We start from the raw sequence: 21,976 nt of genomic DNA on the forward strand, positions 1-21,976 counted from the left end.
GGAAATTGGGCGGAAAGCATTCTCTTGATTTGGCTTAGGAATTGGAATGATTATACTGTTGGTTCAAGAGTTAGGAAGCTCCCCAGTAACATAGCTCATATTATACAGCTCAAGCAGGGGATTCCCTGGTACTAAAGGGAGCAGACGCAATATGTCATAAGTGATACCATCTTCACCGGGGGATGTGGCTTTGCCTTTGTTTAGGGCCGCGAGTAATTCAAACTCAGTAAATGGCACGTTGCATTCATCTTCCTTGTGGAGCATGAAGTCAACGAGCCTTTCTCGATCTCCGTAACCAGCATTTAATCTGAACTGTATGTCTGGGGGAAGATTATTGAAGCTAGAGGTGGTTGCCCAAGCATCGACTAACTCGTTTGCTCTGTGTAGAGGGTGAGGGTGTGCTACTTGGCCGATCTTATCGCCTTTAATTCTTTTAATATCCTTCCATGCCTGGCTGAGGGGGGTGTGAGAGTTGAGACTGTTAACAAAAGTTTCCCAGTTATCTTGCCTGAGCTCTGTCATGCGCTCCCTCGCCTTGGCTAGGGCTTTCTGAAAGAGCTTGAGCATTGCTGGCGTACGTGTTTCCCTATATGCAAGCCCAACTCGTCTGGCAGTGCGTTTCAAAGTCAGCAGTTTGGGGTCATTGTAATAGGCATGGTGTTTATTACCTTTCATATCGTTCCAACTATTGGATGGTGCAGGGGGCCGACCTAAAGGGTCAGCAAACATCTGAATGCTCTGTACTAGACCGTCGTTAAATGTCTGGACTGTGGAGGGATCAGTTCACAGAGGTGACGTACAGTCTATTGCCGTGTGGAAATCAGTTCACCCTGGGCAGTCCTGAACTCCTGACCCGTTTCCTGCGAGGACAAGTGGCCACTGTCGGTAAGCAGTGTGTTGGCTGCTGTACTTAGGCAGTGTCATGTGGACCAACGTACCTGGGACTTGGAGGAGTTACTAGATGACAGTACGGTACTGGCCGTCTGCCGAGAAGTACTGCTAGCGTGTTACTAGAGACTTCTGCCAGGGTGTTAGAGACCCTTGGAAGTGATTTTGTGACCCCTGTCAGCATGTTGCTTAAAATCTGCCAGTGTTTTTCTGGAGAGCAGATGTGGGGGGGGGGGGGGGTATATATTTGGACAGTGATATTACTGTGTGGAATGGCCCATGTTGAGGAAGGTGAACTCGCTAGTGATTACTATTGAGCATGGACAACTTATACTTAAAGATAGTGGACTCACTGGGATTTGAAGAACACTGCAGATATATTGAGTGTCCTGGGTGAAAGCAACACTCTGTACATAAATGTAGTTATACTTCGATAGATAATATATTGGGGGTGAAGGTGTTATTGCGTCTTTGTTTAACCCCCCCCCCCTTTATTCCTTGCACAATTACTACTTACTCACATTCTTGAGAACTTACCATTGACTTGGGGTGGGATCACAGAAGAGGAGGCTATAAGGCACATTAAACAGAAAGAACCCGATTACTGGCTCAAGCAGGCCGGTAACAGTATACAGTACTACTAAAGGAATAGGAAAAATATACTTTACATGATTATGAATTTATTTAAAAAAGAACAATTAAGTAATTTAACAAAATATGAGTGATAACCAAACACTGCATGGATACAGGTTTACCAATAAAAAGTATTAATTTTCATGATAATCAGGTAGTGTCAAACTCCTTATAAAACATAATTAACTACAAATGACAAAGTTAATGTACTTGATAAGTACTCATCCATTTAAATTATAGCAAATTAGTATAAGTACTGTATCACAACTTAAAGCTTTTTAATGTTGTAATTCATATAGAGGTCACAAAATTTATTACTACTGTAGTGACCAGTAATTTTAAAAGTAATATTTAGTTTTCATGCCACATGAAGTATGCCCAAAGAAATGGTATTTCAATTCATTAATGATTCTCATTTCCAGATATACAATTTCTACAACCACTGGTAAGGCTTCCCATTTTGTGGAACAGGAAGCCTGTACTTGACTTATTAACCACTGAACTGCTCTGCCTCCAAATATGGCAACCCCCTGGTGCGCAGGAAATAAATTCTTTCCAAAAAATGTTCTTCTTTTCTTTATTGTTAAAATGCAGTCTCTGATCACAGGAAACTAAACAAAAATATTGTATGTAACATACATTAGCTGCGATGAAGCTGGGAAGTTGAGCAAATTATGGGCACTGAACGATGGAGCACTGGGGTCAGTCGGCCCTGCGACCCCGTGGGGCGGCAGTTGCCGTAAATATAATGTATCTCAATAATTTTGATATTTCTCATTTGTTTCTTCTTTTGAATAATATTACAGAAAAAACAAGTGTGTAATTTGTGGAATTTATATAGTTCAGTGTGGAACATCGCTATGCTCAAAATTATGGGGCTCATATGTGACATATACTGTATATTATATTCTACGATCAATCAGTGTTTTTGCTGTTATTACACTATATATATTGTATATACCCATCTACATAAGTGTTCACCATAACAAACCATTAGGTTGGTATGGTGAACCCCCCAAATAATGAGTGAGCTGCCACACCCAGCCAGCCCTCCTTCCCTCCCCCAATACCTTACTCGCCAACATTCCTCCTCCCACCATACTGTTATTGTTTTTATTACACTATTTACACACGTTATGTATAAGTATCTAAGTGTTTTATTCACCATAACTATACAACTAAGCTGGTATTGTGTGTCCAAACAGCACAGTGGCCACCATGCACTATATGACAAGTCACACAGCAGACGACACTACGAGTACGGCGCTACCACCTTCACCAAAATGTCTCCTCCCAACATACTCCTGTTGCTGTTATTACACTACGGTATATACACACGTTATATATAAGTATCTACATTGGTGTTCACCATAGCAAACTTCTAAGCTAGTATGGTGAGCCAAACAAGAGTGGTTGCCACACAGTGATGCTACTTAGATTCCCTCCCTCTTCACCAAAATTTCTCCTCCCACAATACTATGCACAGCGCTAATTATCACCACAATCCTGGTCACTAAATCCTGTAAATGAATATTTGACCACAAATTTATTTTGTAAAGGAACACAAGTCTTTTGAAGATTCCTAGATGGACAAAAAATGCTGTGGTGCTGTGATCATTTGAACAGCATTGATTCACTGATATTTGAACATTGTACACAGTCATTATCACACTCAGGCTCTTCTGTAATACTATCATGGCTAAATAATACCAGTTACATATATTTTTTACATTATTAGGCGATGCTGTTGTCACAAGCTGAACAGCAGAGCTGTTAGCTCATGCTGCGTGCGCCAGCCTTGGTTGCTCACTCAGTACTGAGGTTTTCACACCTGGGAATGTTGCCCATGATTTTTTTTTTTAAATAGGGTCTGTTTACAAGAGCCCTGAGGAAGCTGATGTGAACCCCATGCAGCCGAGGGAGTTGTGAATTATACGCTATACCTATAAGATCCCTGAGGCGCTTTGCGCACCACCCGTCAAGCTCCTACAGGCGTATTGCGTACCACCCGTCAAGCTCCTACAGGCGCGTTGCGCAGTGCAGTGGTTTTAAGGTTCATGTAGGGGCAACTTCTGACCTTCCCCAGGATGCAACCCACAATAATTGCCTAATTTATAGGTCCCAATTTATTGGCAAGTGAACCGAGGCATCAGGTTCAAGGAAACATGCCCACCAGTTTCTGTTCTACCTTGGAAATCAAGCTTTGGACCCTCAGTTGTGAGCCAATGACAGTTCACAAAGACCTCAAAAATTATATTACCCAGAACAAAAGCAGAACAAATAGTTTTAAATAACAGGGGGGGCCCTTGATATATAAATTAAGATACATTCATGAAAATTACTCTATAAAACAAGCCCTATACAATCTATATTCATATTTACTCTACAGTACTTTAATTACAAAATTGAAGGCACATTCCCATGGGAAAAATCTTCCCCAATATGCAATAGTCTTACACAATGTAGAATTAAAAAAAAAATGTACAGTACCTGTATTTAAATTTAAAATAAAAATTTTACTTAAAATTGCAATAAAATGCTATCAAGGTAAGTGTGAAATGCAGGCAATGACAAATAACAGACCAAGTATTGCTTGATTATTCTCTGTTATTATGTGGATAATACAAGTTCTGTAAATTGGAATTTAGCATAATATTTACTGGAATCAAAGCCATTCCCAAATTTAAGTTACAATACTGTAAGTAAGTAATTATCAAACGAAGGCACCAAACCGGTACAATACTGTAAATTATAGCAAAATTCCATTAACCTAATTGCCTTATAAAAAAAAAAGAGTTATATTTATTGTACAAGTTCATCGCAGTATTTTACTACCAATACAAAAAAAAAGAATTGAATATAATTTAAAGCCAATTTCTGGGCGAGACCCGGTGGCTCCCTGTAGCAAACATCGCCGATGTGTGCAATGTCAAAAAGTTGCCGTCAGATGTGCAGTTCTCGGGCCCACTGGAGACCCAGAGCCAGAACCTGGTCTCCTCACAGAGGCACAGCGAGCAGTGTCATTTGTGTTTTTATATGCCGCCACCACCAGGGAAGGCATCCAGAAAGTCAGAGACAAAAACCACATTTGGCTACTTTCTATACATGCAGACATGTATAGAAAGACATGTCTTCGAAGAAGACATTCTTCAGCACAAAGCCTTAACACCGAGTATCTTGGAGACACCCCAGATCCAAGCACTGGCACCAGCTTGACCCGATTCTTACCAGGCGTGCAAGCCTACCCAGCGTCAAGATTACGCGTAGCTACCAGAGTGCTGTCTGTGACACCGACCACTCCCTGGTATGTAGCAGGGTCAAGATGCAACCAAAGAAGATTCATCACTCGAAAAAGGCGGGCAGACCTCGCATCGACACCACCAAGACCCGCAACCAGGACAAGGTGGAAGATTTTGCATGCGTGCTCGAGGAAGCTCTCCCTGGCCCAGCCGGGGTCACTGCCTGTAAAAGATGAGAGCACTTCAGAGACGCTGTGTTCAACGCTGCCATTTCCACCTTTGGAAAGAAGACCAGCAGGTCGGCAGACTGGTTCGAGACTCACTCGGAAGAGATGACACCTGTCATCGAAGAGAAGAGAAACGTCTTGGCAGCCTACAAAGCCTGCCCAAGTCGGCGCAACTTACAGATCCTTCGGGCCGTCCGCTGCAAAGTGCAGCAGAGCGCCAGGCAATGTGCCAATAACTATTGGCTCCAGCTCTGCTCCCAAATACAAACTGCAGCGGATACAGGCAATGTAAGAGGAATGTATGACAGCATCAAGCAGGCCCTCGGCCCAATCCTGAGGAAGACCGCTCCTCTGAAATACCCACATGTCAGGAGGACCAAACACGAAGAGCGGAGGTCGGCTCAGTGAGGAGCGGCTGCTCGACCTTCTGTAAGATGTGGAGCTGCGGAAAGATGGCCGGATTCGAGCACTGCGGAACCAGTGCTACAAACCAGGGGTGGGTCAGCCACCAAGGAACCAGACGGAGCACACGCCCCCCAGAAGGACTTCAAACTTTCCAGGGCCTGGAGCAACAGCTGGACTGGAAAAAAGAGGTACAGAAACCCTGAACTTGCCCAGTCTTGCTGAAAGGCTTCCACTGCAAGAGCCTTGCAGTCAGGGAATAGGGCTACAGAAGAGGAAGATGCTGACATGAAGAGGTCCACGTCTGGGCGACCAAACACCCTGCACAGCCATAGGAAGGCAACAGCATCGATGGTCCACTCTGTGGAGATGGGACAGAACAGGATAGACCGTCGGCCAATACGTTGGACCCTCCCAGGGCACGAAAGGAATAGGTAAACTGTGGTAGCTCTGGGGCATCCAATTGGGCATACAATCTGGACCTAGAGAAATGTAACTGAAATGTAAATGTATCTAGAGTAACCTAGAGAAATGAAGACAAAGATCAGTTACCGAGTGGCAAACCCAAAAGTTATCAGGAGGGCTGGAAGATGACTTGCACAATGGGAACACGCCCTGCAGGACTCAGGTTGGCAGCAGGTGGAGGAAGGGTTAATAAACACGGCCCGGTGGGACATAATACTGTATACACCCATAACCTCGGAAACAGCGAGGGCAGGGTCAATGGGTAAACCCATGTGAACTGCTGAACCTGCTGGGGATTCAGCCTGTCCTCTTAAGGTTTCCTAACGTCAAGAAAATGGTAAATTTAAAGTGTCTTCTCCTAACCTACCAGAGGACACAAAACAGAAAATGGGACAGTACGTCACTCAAGAATGCTACTTCCATTTTCTAGTACCACAATTTTTTACTTTATGTAACATATACAAGTGAAAAGGAACATTCTTTGTGCGAGGACAGGTTAGGGAATTTCCATGGCCTGAAAGCTGGAGCTAAGTGGGAAGCTCAGGCACTAGGACATGACACCGGTGCTCTCTAGTAAATCAGCTTAACCTGGACCACTCGGTTAGAAGAATCCACCTCAGTGCACTGTAATGCAGCTGCAAATAACCAGTGATGCTCCACCAGCCAAAGATGTTCAAAACCAGGGGAAAGATGAAGGGTGAAAACCACAGACTCACCCCAAATTGAAAACTACCACAAGCAAGGCAGATCTTCAAAGGAATGTCCCCGAACACTTCTGGGAAGAGGTCCCTGGCAATGCAAGGGAAGAACTAGGGAGTGCACAGAGAAGAGAACCATGAGCACATGAAGCTCCTAGTGAACAAAACTCCTGGTGCACTCACACTAAAAGCATAAAGAACCGCCACCAGGGCAAAAGATCTCCAAGAAAACAACACTGGGGCCAGAGTGACTGTGGCAGCCCAACATATCAGAGGAGAACTGACTACTGTGTGGCCTAGGAACCACAGACTGCCCACCCCCACCCCAAAACGAGGGTGGGGGTGGGGTAAACGAGTATTTTAATGATTTTGGCCATTTGTCTATCTAGTTTAGAGAGTTCTTTGGCTATTGTGAGTCTGCAGATATAAAAAGTAGCCAATGGTGGAAACTAAACAACAAGACTACTGTTTTGTCTTGGCAACTTTGCGTGCCTTCCCTGGTGGTGGCATATAAAAACACACATGTCACTGCTCCCTGCACCTCTGTGAGGATACCAGGCTCTAGCACAGGGTCTCTAGTATGCCAGAGAACTGCACAACTGATGGCAACTTTTAGACATTACACACATTGGAGATGTTAGCTACAGAATGCCACAAGGGGGCCCTTTCAGAAATATAGCCACTTAATCACAGAAAACATGTAATATTTGATACAAATGCTTCTTATTATCAATCTTCCTAAATTGTTCAGTGTTTGTGACCTGATTTGTTTCACAAGCTGGTAAAATAAACTTACATCTTATTTGTAAAGACACCTAACCAAAAAATACTAATCCTGATGTGTTCTAAAATTACTTAAAATAATATGAATGAATGAATGAATACTGACAAATAAAATTGATAAGGTATTGGATGTGAATGAACTTTTTAATTGATAGCCAATGCATCTGACTGAGCCTCCATACTTAACTGGTTCTGCAAATCTGAGAGTTTCTTCTTAAGAGCTGCAATCCCCATCATTACAATATTCTCTGGCTTAAGAGCTCCTGCACTCTCAATATTGTAATAGTACTTGTTGGGTTTAGCTGTTGGATCAAACTCTGCCTGGGCTGTAAGAAATTAATCAGTTTATGTATAAGGAATAGGGACTTTTGGACTACATTGTAAAATATTTTCAAGTTTGCTGGTCCACTTTTTCCTTGGCACCGATATAAAACTGGTTTCATTCCCAGAAAGATCAAAATGTAGCTTCAGCTGTATTACAGTATGAATGCTAAAGATTAAAAAACCAGCATTGAATGTAATGAAACACCATTTTCAGGGTGAGACCTGGAGGCTCCCCAGAGCTATCCAGGCTGATATGTATCTCTTTAGAATTTGGCATCAGTCGATGTGGGTGGAGTTCTAGGCCTACCAGGGACCACAATTCAGAACCTGGCCCCCTCAGAGAGGTACGAGGAGCAATGGCGTATAGAAACGCACGTGATTTAAAGCATTTTATGTCTGTCATCGACCGGGTAAGGCCCCCAGAGGTAAGTGCCTCAAAACAAACCTCTATTCTGGTTAAAAATAGACAAACGGCTGGACAGAACTCCCTAAATGAAAACGAGCAAACGAGCATGATGTCATACGAGCCGCGCCGCATGTCTTCGCAGCTCCCCCCTCCCCGGGAGGGGAAGGGGTAAGGAGGAAGGGAAAGCCCTAGACCCTACAGTCCTTGCACCACTGCTGTTCCTTATTCTCGTATCAGATATAGACAAAAACACAAGTCACAGCTTTGTGTCATCCTTTGCAGATGATACAAAAATCAGCATGAAAATTACCTCTGCTGAAGACATTGATAAACTACAAACAGATATTAACAAAGTTTTCAATTGGGCAACAGAAAATAACATGATGTTTAACGGTGATAAATTCCAGGTACTCAGATACGGCAAAAATGAGGATCTTAAACATAATACAAGGTACAAAACAGAATCGAATCTGCCCATAGTAGGAAAACAGCATGTCAAGGATTTGGGAATAATGATGTCCGACGAACTAACATTTAGGGAGCATAACCAAGCAAGTATTGCGTCAGCCAGAAAAATGATAGGATGGATTACGAGAACCTTCAAGTCCAGAGATCCCATCACAATGGTTGTACTCTTCAAATCACTTGTGTTGTCCCGTCTTGAGTACTGCTCAGAATTACACTTCCCCCTTCAGAGCAGGAGAGATTGCCGAAATTGAGGGAATACAGAGAACATATACGGCACGCATAGACGAGATAAAGCACCTAAATTATTGGGATCGTCTCAAAGCTCTCCAAATGTACTCACTAGAAAGGAGACGAGAGAGATACCAAATAATATACACATGGAAAATACTGGAGGGACAGGTCCCAAATCTGCACAGTAAAATAACAACATACTGGAGTGAACGACATGGAGAAAATGCAGAATAGAACCAGTGAAGAGCAGAGGTGCCATGGGCACAATCAGAGAACATTGTATGAACATCAGAGGTCCACGGTTGTTCAACGTTCTACCAGCGAGCATCAGAAATATTACAGGAACAACCGTGTTTACTAGTTGTGTTTTTACGGGGGTTGAGCTTGCTCTTTCGGCCCGCCTCTCAACTGTCAATCAACTGTTTACTAACTACTTTTTTTTTTCTTTTTTTTTTTTTTTTCCACACCACACACACACACACCCCAGGAAGCAGCCCGTGACAGCTGACTAACTCCCAGGTACCTATTTACTGCTAGGTAACAGGGGCATTCAGGGTGAAAGAAACTTTGCCCATTTGTTTCTGCCTCGTGCGGGAATCGAACCCGCGCCACAGAATTACGAATCCTGCGCGCTATCCACCAGGCTACGAGGCTCCCCACCAGGCTACGAGGCTCCCCTTGCACCGTGGACATCTTCAAGAGGAAACTAGATTGTTTCCTTCAAAGAGTGCCGGACCAACCGGGCTGTGGTGGGTATGTGGGCCTGCGGGCCGCTCCAAGCAACCGCCTGGTGGACCAAACTCTCACAAGTCAAGTCTGGCCTCGGGCCGGGCTTGGGGAGTAGAACAACTCCCAGAACCCCATCAACCAGGTAACCCCCGCGCCGGCGATCCACACCCCAGTTTTAAGGCTGGATATCAAAAATGCAAAAACCGCAGAGTTGCCAAGGAGCCTCCAGGACTCGCCCATATATTGACGTTTCATTACATTCAATGCTGGTTTTCTGGGGGAAGCCCCGTTGGCTTCCCGGAGCTACCTACCAAAGATCAGGAAAAGAGGGACGGACCCAGGAGGTGGATGCCAAACGCCCGAACTCAAAAACAAGACAACAGGCCTAACCAAAGGACTGCACACGACCTGGAAGACCAGAACCTCAGAACAGGATGCGCAGAGAACAGCGAAAAGCCACAACCAAATGCAACACACGATGTAGCCTCAGCCCGAACAACCAAGCATCAACAACCCAAGGACCCTCTAGAAAACAGCAGACCCAAACATCACCAGAAAAGAAAGACTACCGCTAACGAACAAACCTACCACCAGGACTAAATGAGCAGAAAAAACTCGTCCGCTGGAGGAGAGCCGAAAGCTCCTCGATGAGCCCCAAGAGGCCTGGCGAGCAGAGAGACAGACTGACTGGGAGCCCAAACCAGTCAGTCGTCAAGGTAAGCCAACACCCGAACACCTAACAGACAAAGATGGGCCACCATGACCCGGGTAAGGCATGTGAACACGCGAAGTGCCAGGTTCAACCCGAATGGGAGACAACGAAAGTGGTACCTCTGACGCCCCACAACAAAACCGAGCCAGTCCCTAAACCCATGGATGAATCGGGATGTGCCAAGAAGCATCCATGAGGTCCAGGGACACCATCCAAGCGCCTGGCTCCAACAGAAGAAGGACCTGGGGCAGAGCAGTCAATGAAAGGTGGGGGCAAGAAACCAGGGGGTCAGACGGGGACAAGTCCAGAATGAGCCGCAGGTTTGCACAGTCCCATTTCGGAACTGGAAACAGGTGGGAAACCTACCTGAGAGACGTGGTCGTTTCGACCACGCCCAAACGCACCCACTCCAAGATGATCTGACATAGCGCAGAAGAAGGCTGCCCTGCCAGCCCCAAACCCCCTCGAAGGAGGAGGCCACTCCCCCTCATCGCCGAGCACAGAGCGAGCACCGCACCGACCAGACACAAACGGTTCCAAAAGTGGCACCAGCTTTGAAACTGGCCCTTGTGGGCTACCCTGCGAGCCCAGGCACGACCCCTCCAGGAAGAACCCACTTGGGACCCCCAGAGAACCAACAAGTCGGACATCGGACGGCAGATGGAAGAAGCCGCCTGCAAATACAACTCAACCGCAGATGCCACAAACACCAAAGGACAAAAGAGCAAAGACTACCCAAGAGCCAGGGCCCAAGCGGATTCCAAGGAAGACGGGAGCACCACCCGTCTCCATGCGAGACGCGCAGCAAAAAAACGCGACAGATTATCCCGCCGGATCGGCACAAACAGCTTCAAAAGCGCAGACGATGCATGAGCAGCCGAGACCAAGGCGCCAGACCCAGGAACAGCCCCAAGCACCTCAACATCCTCCTGCACCTGAAAGTGAATTACGCCAGCATCCCGCAGAAGAGCAGGAGCACTATATACCTGTGTATATAGTGTAATAACCGATAAAGTATTTGTTCACTGATGAACATAATTGAATCAACAATATGCACATCATATTTTTGAGTACAGCGATGATTCACTCATTTTATTATATAAATGTATCACACTACACACTATTGAATAATATTACAGCAAAAAAACTACAAAAAATCAATCAGAGACATTGAAATAATTAGGTAATTATCTTTTTGTGGCCACTCCTGCCCAACAGCTGGGAGCAACAGACCGTCTGGGACGCACGCTGAGTCAGCACCTGTTTTTTTGCCAGACTTCCCCGCCCTATAGCTGGCAATATATGCCACTTACGATTTTTTTTTATTTTTCCCATAATCAGAGAATACAAATTAACAGGTTTAGATTTTTTTTTTGTATGTGCCTGTGGGTGACCAATGCTAATTAGCCCTGAGCAACACAAGGGTTAAGGTGCTGAAAGTCGCCCTCCAAGTAAACCTGGACCAGTCAATGCCTTGCCCCACTCAAGCGTGCGGGTACGACAGACGGCGTCCCAAACATTTAAAGAGAACAATGAGCAGTCTGGAAGCCAGGATGACTCTGGAATCTCGTAATGAACCCAGTATGGAGACGAAGATCCATTATAAAGGCATGCTCCAGGTCCCACAGAAGGTAAGCCGCAATGGCCACTCGCACATGGTCCCGGCAGCCATTCCGAGCAACGTACTGCACTTGTACTGTGAGGAGCAAATGGTTTAATGGCTGGTACTGTGAACCAGTACCAGCTGCACCCAGTAACCTGTGCCCCAACCAGTGCAAGCTACCCCTACTCAAAGGCAAACAAGGGTGCACGAAACACCAACACACTAAGGGCGGTCAAACACCGAGCAGCAAAAGATCAAGTAGAGGTAGATCCCAAGGTGACTTGTGGAAGGTGGTCTCAAGCCCCAGGGGCTGTACTTACAGGGCACCTAGGGAAGGTGACCCTAGACACATGCAGCCTGAGTACTTATGAAATTTCTCCTGGGTCATGCACCACCAGAAAATTAACACCACAACACTAGGCACAGAGCTTAAAGACAGGAAAACGGGAGTCAGCATCACACGACTGTTGCCAATCACATCAGCCAAAGAACTGGGGTCTGAGGCTCCCCATTCCACCTCCCGGGGAGGGGGGAGCTGTGCAGACAGCGGAGCGGTGACGTGGTGCACGGTGGTGATCTCAGACTCGTTTGCTCGTTTTCATTTGGGGAGTCTGTCCACTAGTTCGGCTTTCAGTAGCAATTTCTTAACCCAAATAGAGGTTTATTTTGGGGTGCTTACCTTTCTGGGTGCCTGACCCAGAAAGTGGTGGTCCCAGGTAAGCCTAGATCTCCATTCACAGTGACTCATGCCAAAGTCTAATATATCCACATCAGCCCTGATAGGTCCAGGGAGCCGAAGAGTTTCCCCCCAGAAAACGCCCCCCAAAAATGCGAGCTCACACACCCAGCTGGCCTATGTAAACAAGACAGCTTGCTGCCCTGGTTGCAAGCTGTAAAGGCTTCCTCAGTAAAGCAAAATGGCTGCCAAAACAAATCACGAAACTGCAGCAACACCAGCCAAAAAGAGATGCGCCCGACACAAGGGTGCTTAAATTATGCCTGCAAATGTGGTAAAACCAAAGCAGAAGGGGAGGAGGGGATGAAAAACCTTTCTCCCCACCGCAAAACCCCCAACCTAGAAGGCACAAAGGCCCATGCGGGGCAAACATTCCAAGCGCTCCAAGCGGGTTCCCCCCCAAAGCCTCGAACAATCCCAGACAGGCCCTGAGGCAGAGCCCTCATTCATGCCCACCACCCCGGAAGAAAAGGCAGAGTCCAGGAGAAAGACTTCAAAGGAGAGAGTCCGTTGGGTCGACCAACAAGGCTAGGCGGGATAAATAGGCTCAATCACCTCCGTACCCTATTTGGAAGGGGTGGCCCCCGAAGCCACCCGAGTCTCATCCCGAGCTAAATCCAACCCTGACTTCAAAACCCTCAGACGTCTGGGAGCCGCCAGCTTGAGGAAGAGCTGGAAGGAAAGAAAAGGGAAGAGAAGGGAAGGGAAGGGAAGGGAAAGGGAAGGGAAGGGAAAGGAAGGGAAAGGAAGGGAAAGGAAGGGAAAGGAAGGGAAAGGAAGGGAAAGGAAGGGAAAGGAAGGGAAAGGAAGGGAAAGGAAGGGAAAGGAAGGGAAAGGAAGGGAAAGGAAAGGAAAGGAAAGGGGCACGGAAAAGACCTAAGTCGATGTGACTAACGCCCCCAAATCCAGGTCCCTAAACAAAGTAGGGCAGCCCCAGGGCTTTCAACTGAGTAATCAACCGGGCACATTACAACATTAAAAACCTGAACTGCAATGCAGCTGCTGCGGGCGTGCTAATGAGTGGATAGTAGTAGTTTACTCTTGGGGGTAGTTCTTGGGCACTGTTTGATCTTGGGTTGCAATGTTTTACCAGTAGGGGTTTGTAATGGTTCACCCACCTGTCTGTGTGATACCCCCGGTCGATGGCAAACATGACTACTCTCTCACAAAGTGGAGTTCATAAGCCATTGCTCCCTGCGCCTCTCTGAGGAAACCAGGTTCTGGTTCGTGGTTCCCAGTAGGCCAAGAACTCCAATTAACCAATGCTCTGGACTAAAATATTGTACATCAGTCCCATTAGCTTCAGGGAGGCGACTGGGCTCACCTCAGAAAAATTGGTATAAATGCGATTGACAAATAAGAATATTGCTCCAGTAATACACAAGTAAAATTTATGCAAGTTATTTTTAATTTATAACCTAGCAAAGGCCATGAGCTATGCAGTTTATTTGTCAACATGACAAAGATATGAAAAATAATACAAATATTATATATACAGTACAGTATTACATTAATATTTAATTTAGGATACAAACTAGGGCCCCCAAAATGTCTCAATGCTATTTATCATAAACTTGAAAGTTAGCTAATGATAAAGAATGTTACTTACGTGTATTTTCATCCAAGGTAGAGTATTCACTCTTGGGCCATTCTTCTGGCTTTGGGAGAAGAGTATGCCTCTGAGCGTTGTCTGGGTCGTACTCAAAGGCTACACTGATTGTGGGGTTCCACTTTGCATGCTCCTTGCCAAATCCTTTAACAGCATAAGCTCGGAGTCTTAATGACTGACCTTTGCGAAGCTTAACTATAAGAATGTCTGGAGAAAATAAAAAAATGAAACTCAAATTACACAAGTATACGGTTTAAATATTTGTCATTTCCTGACAAGTGCACGAGTGAGTAAACATTCAAACATGCACCAATGCCACATTTCCTCAAATGAGGCTCTGTACACATTACATAGACAACATAACACTTTGCCCAAGAATATGCCTTTATATTTTGTCCTTGTAGCCCTAACAATTTGGTTGAAGGATTCAAATGGTTAAGTGAGACTGAATATGATCTGAATTTCATTAGGCAAAAATATGGTCACAGAAAAGTAAAGACAAGAACAGGCAGTAAATGGGTAACAATGTCTGCAGGACACAACCGTGAACACAGTAACACATGCTATTCGAGCGTATAATAATAGTTTTGGTTGTGTGTTATGACTGCAAAGGGAAATTACAGAAGACTAAGTCCTCATGTTTGTTAGTGTATTTTTGCTCCCCAAAAAACTGAAAATTGAAACCATTCTACAAAATATATTTCATAGAAGCAATTTTGATATAAAAATAGGGAAAGAATAATATACTAAAGATTGCATTAATAAAAACCAGCATCTTTTGAATATAAACCAATGAAAAATAATATGGTTCAAATACAATGCAAGTTTGTGACTAAGGGTCTTGCACAAATTTGTCTGAGTGCGAGTCTACTGTATGCTTATCATACAAATTATGTTAATAATCATAATAATAATATTATTATTATTACCATTTTAAACCCAAATTCTATGGTTCATTTTCATTTTGAGTTGGCAAGAATTTCGTTCACTCAGGTATGGCCCTGCTACCTTTTGAAAATAAGTTTTGAGGCTGGGGATAAGAGAAATAAGCTAGAGGTGTTATATTTGTTTGCAGACAGGTTCATTAAGTGGTTGTCTATGATATTATAGGTTGGAATGAAAATTATGCTAAGTGAAATTAGCATAGGGCAAAGGACATTAATGCATCCTGGAGGGATCTCCAGTTGCAAAAAAATCACTCGCTGCAAAAAATTTGGGTTGGTCCCATATAATTTGTTGAATCAAGGTGGTACTGTACAAGCCAAAATGCATAAAACACAATAAAAACTCATGCCATGCAAATCACACCCACACACACCATACAGGTTTTGTTAGTATATTAAAGTATGCAACAGGGCGACACCAAAAAATAGATTTAACCACTGCACTGAGCACCTGGTTTCTGCAAAAACGTTTTAGTGCAATTGTCAAGGACATATTCTAGTTGTTTTTATAAATATTCAGGTAAAGTTAATGTCAAAGTGTTTCCAAACTCAACTATTTCCATTTCAAAACACAGTAATGAAAACATGAAAAAACATTAAAATATAGCCTAACTAAAAAAAATAGCACAACTCTCAGTGTGCCTAAAGGAGCTTTGCACAGTGTGTGCCTAAAGGAGCTTTGCACAGTGCAGTGGTTAACCCTTAAATTGCGCAAAATGTCAAATGAACAATTGTAAAGCATATACAATCATTCTCCTCATGCGCACTCACCATCAGATTCACCATATTCACTAGCTTCATCCTCACGGTGGCGTGAGGTGACTGGTATTACTCTGGCATCCGAAGACTTGAGATCTGCCGTGGTGATTTGACGTGTATGGTCATCCTGACACTTGACATCTAAAGTAAACTCTACTGAACATTCTGGGCAATAGTCTGTGCATAAGCAGTCCTGCAACAATAAGGTCAAGAATCAATACATAATCCAAGATGGACATTAACCCTTCAAGGGCGCAATACATACATAGACGATTGGAGTAAATGTCACAGAATGGCACACATCATACATAGACGAATGAGGATGCTACACATGATTTAAATGACCCACTTGTCATGCAATTTTTTTCTGGCCACTATGTTGTTTGGACACCATACCAGCTTAGTTATACAGTCATGGTAAATAAAACATGTAGATACTTATATATAATGTGTGTGTGTATATAGTGTAAAAACAGCACAAACAGTATAGTGGGAGGAGGAATGTTGGCGATTGAGGGAGGAAGCGTCAGCTGACTGAGTGGCGACCTCAATTATTGTCTTGACTCACCATACCAACTTAGTGGTACATCTACATTTACACATATGTAGATACTTGTATATATATGTATATAGTGTAATACCAGCACGAACAGTATGCTGGGAAGAGCCATTTTGGCGAGGGAGGTGTTGGTGGGGGAGGTTGGTTAGCATCGTCTGCTGGTTGATATATTGGTGGCCACTATGTTGTTTGGATATCATACCAGCTTAGTTGTACAGTTGGTTCACACATTTTATTATATAAATATACCACACTACACATTATTGAATACAGTAATATTACTGAAAAAAATCAATGAATCAGACATTGAAATAATTGGGAAATAATACCTTTGTGGCAACTTCCACCTGTCAGCACAGGTGGAGCAAAGCATCACATGAAGCTTACTCTGTCAATGCACCAATTTTCAAAGAATTCCCCGCCCTATGCGACCAAACTATGTCACCTAAGATTTCTTTTATTATTTTTACCGTGATCAGGGAATACAAAGGAACACTCGAGATGATTTTTTTTTTTTACTTTTTGCACCTGGCAGTGTTGAAGGCTATTAAGGCAGGCACCTCTCAAGGGTTAATAATTTGGCCCCATAATGACGTTCTAGAATTCATTAAAAAAACCAGCATTGAATGTAATGAAACGCCACTTTCTGGGCGAGTCCTGGAGGCTCCCCGGAGCTATCCAGGCTGATATGTATATCCCTAAACTTTGGCATCAGTGTGAATGGAGTTCTAGGCCTACCGGGGACAACAGCCAGAACCTGGCCCCCTCAGAGAGGCACGAGGAGCAATGGCCTATAGAAATGCACATGGGATTTGGAGCATTCTATATCTGCCATCCTGGGTGCCAGGACAGGCACCCAGAAAATAAAAACGTTACTAAAGTGAAACGAAGTAATGCAAACCATAAGGTCAGAAAACTGGAAAGAGTATAAACATTGAAGTGTGATGGAGTGCTCACGGCCTACTTTGACCTTTGCTGGGCAGTGCATGTGCCGAGCTGAACTGATAGGTAGTATGCAGGCCAAACCGGCAGAACAAAGTGTTAATCACTAAGCTATACCTTAGAATGTTAAATTTAAATTATAATAAAGTTGGGCCACTTTACCTGTCTAAACAATCTACAAATGTTAAAAAAAAATATATCAATGGACTTAATGCCTAGGAAACCCAAAAGCAATAGAAGTTTGTTATGGTAGTACTGTATGGTTTTTATTTTTTACTATATTGGAAAATAAATTAAAATGTCCACTGGAATGACAATGCATTCACTGGACTTGAATGTAGCCAAAAACTTGAGTAAAATAAAGTATAACAAGTATTTAAAAACTTTTTGTTTTAACTAACTTTGGTATCAAATAGTATGCAGTTTTGTGTTCATTGCCATAATTTGTAATGTGATGATAATGTTTGGTATAAAATGACAGACAATGCTAAATTTGGGTGGCTGTGAACCTGCAGTTGCAACAAAAGGGATATGGTACAACTCTGTACATTTGAATAGATGTACAGTATGCTGTACTGTACTTTCAGAATAAATGTACTGTACATATTTGTGACCAGCAATTTATATAGCTTTTAGTATCTAAAAAACCAGCGTTGAATGTAATGAAACGCCATTTTCTGGGAGAGTCCTAGAGGCTCCCAGGAGCTATCCATGGCTGATATGGATATCCCTAACTTTGGCATCAGTCGATGTGGATGGAATTCTAGGCCTACCGGGGACCACGAGCTAGAACCTAGCCTCCTCAGAGAGGCACGAGGAGCAATGGCCCATAGAATGCACATGCGATTTTGGAGCATTCTATATCTGCCATCGACCGGGATAGGCACCCAGAAAAGTAAGCACCACAAAAACCCCTATTCTGGTTAAAAACAAAGAAAATAGACAAATGAGTGGACAGAACTCCACAATTGAAAACGAGCAAACAAGCATGACATCACATGAGCCGTGCCGCATGTCTGCGCAGCTCCCCCCTCCCTGGGAGGGGGGAGCCAGTTCACCAGGAACCTGAACCCGAAAAGCTGGGAAAGCCCCAAATCCCTGGCAAGCAGACACGCGGACCGATTGGGAGCCCAAACCAGCCAGTCGTCTAGGTAAGCCAACACCCGAACACCTAACATCTGAAAGAAGGGGGCAAAAAACCCAGGGGTTCAGACGAGACAAGTCCAGAATGAACCGCAGATCCGCATACTGTAGTCCCGTTTCGGAACTGGAAACGGGCGGGAAACCCACCTGAAGGACGTCGTCGTTTCGATCACGCACCCACTCCAAGATGACCTGACAGAACGCAGAAGAGGCCTACCCCACAGCCCTGAACCCACTGGAGGAGGAGGAGGCACCCAACGCCACTGAAGGCTGTAAGAAATGACCCGAAAAGCCCACAAATTGTGGGACCAGGCATGAGCAGAGCAAGCCTCCCCCCCCCCACATCATCCCATCAAAGGGGTGAACCATGAAAGGGCTGGTGCCCCGTACGAGAAACTGACCTGTGCACAGAGCAAACACTGCATCGACCAGGCACAGCCAGGACTGCTGGTGGCACCAGCTCCGAAACTGGCACCTGTGGTCCACCTTGACAAGCAGAACCGCGGGCCCTGGCACGACCCCTCTGGGAGGAACCCACCCAGGATCCCCAGAGAACCAACAAGCCAGACATATTAGGGAAACTGGAGGAAACCGCTTGCAAATATTTTTCGACCGCAGAAGGCGCAGACAATAAAGGGCAAAAAGGCAAAGACAATCTAAGAGCCAGGGCCCAAGCGTATTCCAAGGAGGAAGCGAGCACCACCTGCCAACACACGAGGTGCGCAGCGAAAAACTGCAACAGCATATCCCGCAGAATCGGCGCAAATAGCTTCAAAAGTGCAGATGATGAACAAGCAGCCGAAGTCAAGGCGCTAGATCCAGGAACGGCCCCAAGTGCTCCTACATCCTCCTTAAGCCAGTCGGAAGACAGCTCAAGGAGAGAAAGAAATGCAGGACCGAAGCCAATGAGCCCCGAGCGCGTAGGTCCTCAGCCACAGGCGCAGCTGATAGGGAAGGAACTAGCACATGAAGCAGAACCCGCGCAAATATCCCGCAGAAGAGCTGGAGCGAAAAGGCACTCATTAAGGTGTGCAAAATTGCCACCCAGGTAAACCTGGACCACAGTCAATGCCTCATGCCACTCAAGCGTGTGGGTGTAATAGAAGGTGTCCCAAGCATCAATCGAAAGCAGAGGGCAGCCCGCAAGCCAGAAAGACTCCAGAACCTCATAACGAACCCAGTAAGTACACGAAGACGAAAACCTGAAGGAACACTGGGGGGTCTCTATAGGCCATTGCTCCTCGTGCCTCTCTGAAGGGGCCAGGTTCTGGCTTGTGGTCCCCAGTAGGCCTAGAACTCCACCCACAGACTGATGCCAAAGTTATGGATATCCATATCAGCCATGGATAGCTCCGTGGAGCCATAGGGGCTCCCCCCACAAAAGCAATTTAGGTAAGAGGAGTATTAAACTTAAAATTAAAAAAAAGTTAAGTACTGTACAGTATTATATAATTTAATCTACTGGTATTTACAAAATGAAACTGCCATTTGAAAAACAGATTACAGTACTGTATTATACAAAGATCATTAGATTACAACATTTATATACTGTATAGGTGGTTCACTAACCCTTGGGCCTTTCATCTGTTCAACACGCTCATCAGATGTGAAAGGAATGAGGCCAATGCGATGTGCAATGAACTCGTCACTCAAGACTGTAGAATTCTCCTCGAGTTGAACCCAATCAATTGCTATAGTGGGAGTTTCGGCCATAAAAATTCGCCGGATACTATTCGCCACGCTGTAAACAAAATATTAAGGAAAAATTTTAAAAATATTTTGCATTAAAATATATTAACATTTTGATATGATGCAAACTATTGATGAAATAAACTGAGATTGAATTCAGCTACTATACTGTATATCCTCAAAACACCAGTGTTGAATGTAATGAAACGCCATTTTCTGGGTGAGCCCCGGAGGCTCCCTGGAGCTTATCGGACTAATGTATGTTTTATTAGACCGGGATATTAGCTAAGAAGTTCAGACCTACCAGGGACCAGCGCCAGAACCTGGCCCCTTCAGAGAGGTTTCATGGAGTAATGGACCTGAAAAACCCTCTTGTGGTTGGGGTTTTCCTTATCTGCCATTGACCGGGGTCAGGCACCCAGAAAGGTAGGCATGACAAAACAAACCCCACATGGTAAAAAACTAAAAAAAAACGAACAGAGAGGTAGAAACTCCCTACAATCCCAAGGAAACAAGCAAACATCACACTTTACTGCCGTGCCGATTGTCCTTGCAGCCCTCCCCGCCCTGAGCGGGGAAGGGGGAAGCCCAGGACCTACCGTGCTGGCTGCCAAGCTTTAGTTCGGAAACCAAGCTTCAACCAACGCGAAAAAAATGCAGACCGGTGGGAGGGAGGGTTGCCAGGGAGCCTCCGGGGCTCACCCAGAAAATGGCATTTCATTACATTCAATGCTGGTTTTCTGTGGGGAGCCCCTACGGCTGCCACAAACTCCGCAACGCGAAGCTGAGACAACAGGATGCAACCTGCAACCCAAGGCAACAAGAACGCACAGGAGCAGACGCGCATAAAGAATGGGCGGCCAAGAACCTGTGCGACCCTCAATTCCCTGCGCCCAAAATGAGCCCTAGACGTCACCAACACAGCAGCAAAAGCTGCAAACGGTTGATCCGGCACACCTTAAGAAAATTATCTAGTTTTCTCTTGATGTCCACGGTTGTTCCGGCAATATTTCTTATGCTTGCTGGAAGGATGTTGAACAACCATGGACCTCTGATGTTTATAGTGTTCTCTGATTGTGCCTATGGCACCCATGCTCTTCACTGGGATAGACCCTACATCTAACTGAAGTGAACACAAGCATCAGGTGTAAGCAAATATGCTCAAACATCTTGCCCTGCCCAGGAATCGAACCTGGGACCTTTCAGTTATGCAAAAGAACAACCTCGTGGTAATATATTATTTATGAAATATGACATTTCTTGATTATTATTGATAACATTTTTGGATTTGCTTATATAATCAATTATTTTTGTAACAAGTTAGGGTACACACTTACACCAGAGGAACAGAAACAGGGGTAACATTGGCAGCATATGCCCTAGCAAATTGTTTTCATCGTTTCAGGACGATAAGAACATCGCTTAGGAACCTGAATCAGAACGTCTGTTCTCAAGTCCTCGTTCTCGACTCACATTCGAGAATTCCTGCTTCGAATCCCAGGCAGGACAAACAGTTGGACGCATTTACTATCTCCTCCTGACTCTGTTCACCTAGCAGCAAGTAGGTACCCAGGAGTTAGTCAGCTTGTTGTGGAGTTGCATCTTTGGGAAGAAAGGGGGGACCTCAATATAAGCCAAATACTGTATGTATAAACACAAACTAGCTGCCTGTCCCCCGACACACTGAATTAAAATTAATCTACACAACATTTGTTTGACCAATACTAGAATATGCATCACTGACATTGAATCTGCACCTTGTGAAGTATAAAGCCAAAATTGAAGAC

General features: G+C 44.7%; 1 protein-coding gene across 2 annotated transcripts in view; it reads right to left on the bottom strand.

Moving 5' to 3' along the window:
- Nucleotides 1-1,551: 1,551 nt before the first annotated feature.
- Nucleotides 1,552-21,976, bottom strand: part of LOC123762618 (DNA-directed RNA polymerase II subunit RPB3) — a 32,480-nt gene continuing 12,055 nt past the window's right edge. For both annotated transcript variants that reach the window (XM_069332406.1, XM_045749230.2), the window contains exons 3-6: nt 20,070-20,241; nt 15,869-16,049; nt 14,154-14,360; nt 1,552-7,661 (exon numbers count right to left, since the gene is read on the bottom strand). In XM_069332406.1, the coding sequence (XP_069188507.1) occupies nt 7,480-7,661; nt 14,154-14,360; nt 15,869-16,049; nt 20,070-20,241 (742 nt within the window). In that variant the 3' untranslated portion in view covers nt 1,552-7,479. The remainder of the gene's footprint in view (nt 7,662-14,153; nt 14,361-15,868; nt 16,050-20,069; nt 20,242-21,976) is intronic.

The sequence above is a fragment of the Procambarus clarkii genome, chromosome 27 (genome assembly GCF_040958095.1).
Source record: "Procambarus clarkii isolate CNS0578487 chromosome 27, FALCON_Pclarkii_2.0, whole genome shotgun sequence".
Classification (NCBI taxonomy): domain Eukaryota; kingdom Metazoa; phylum Arthropoda; class Malacostraca; order Decapoda; family Cambaridae; genus Procambarus; species Procambarus clarkii.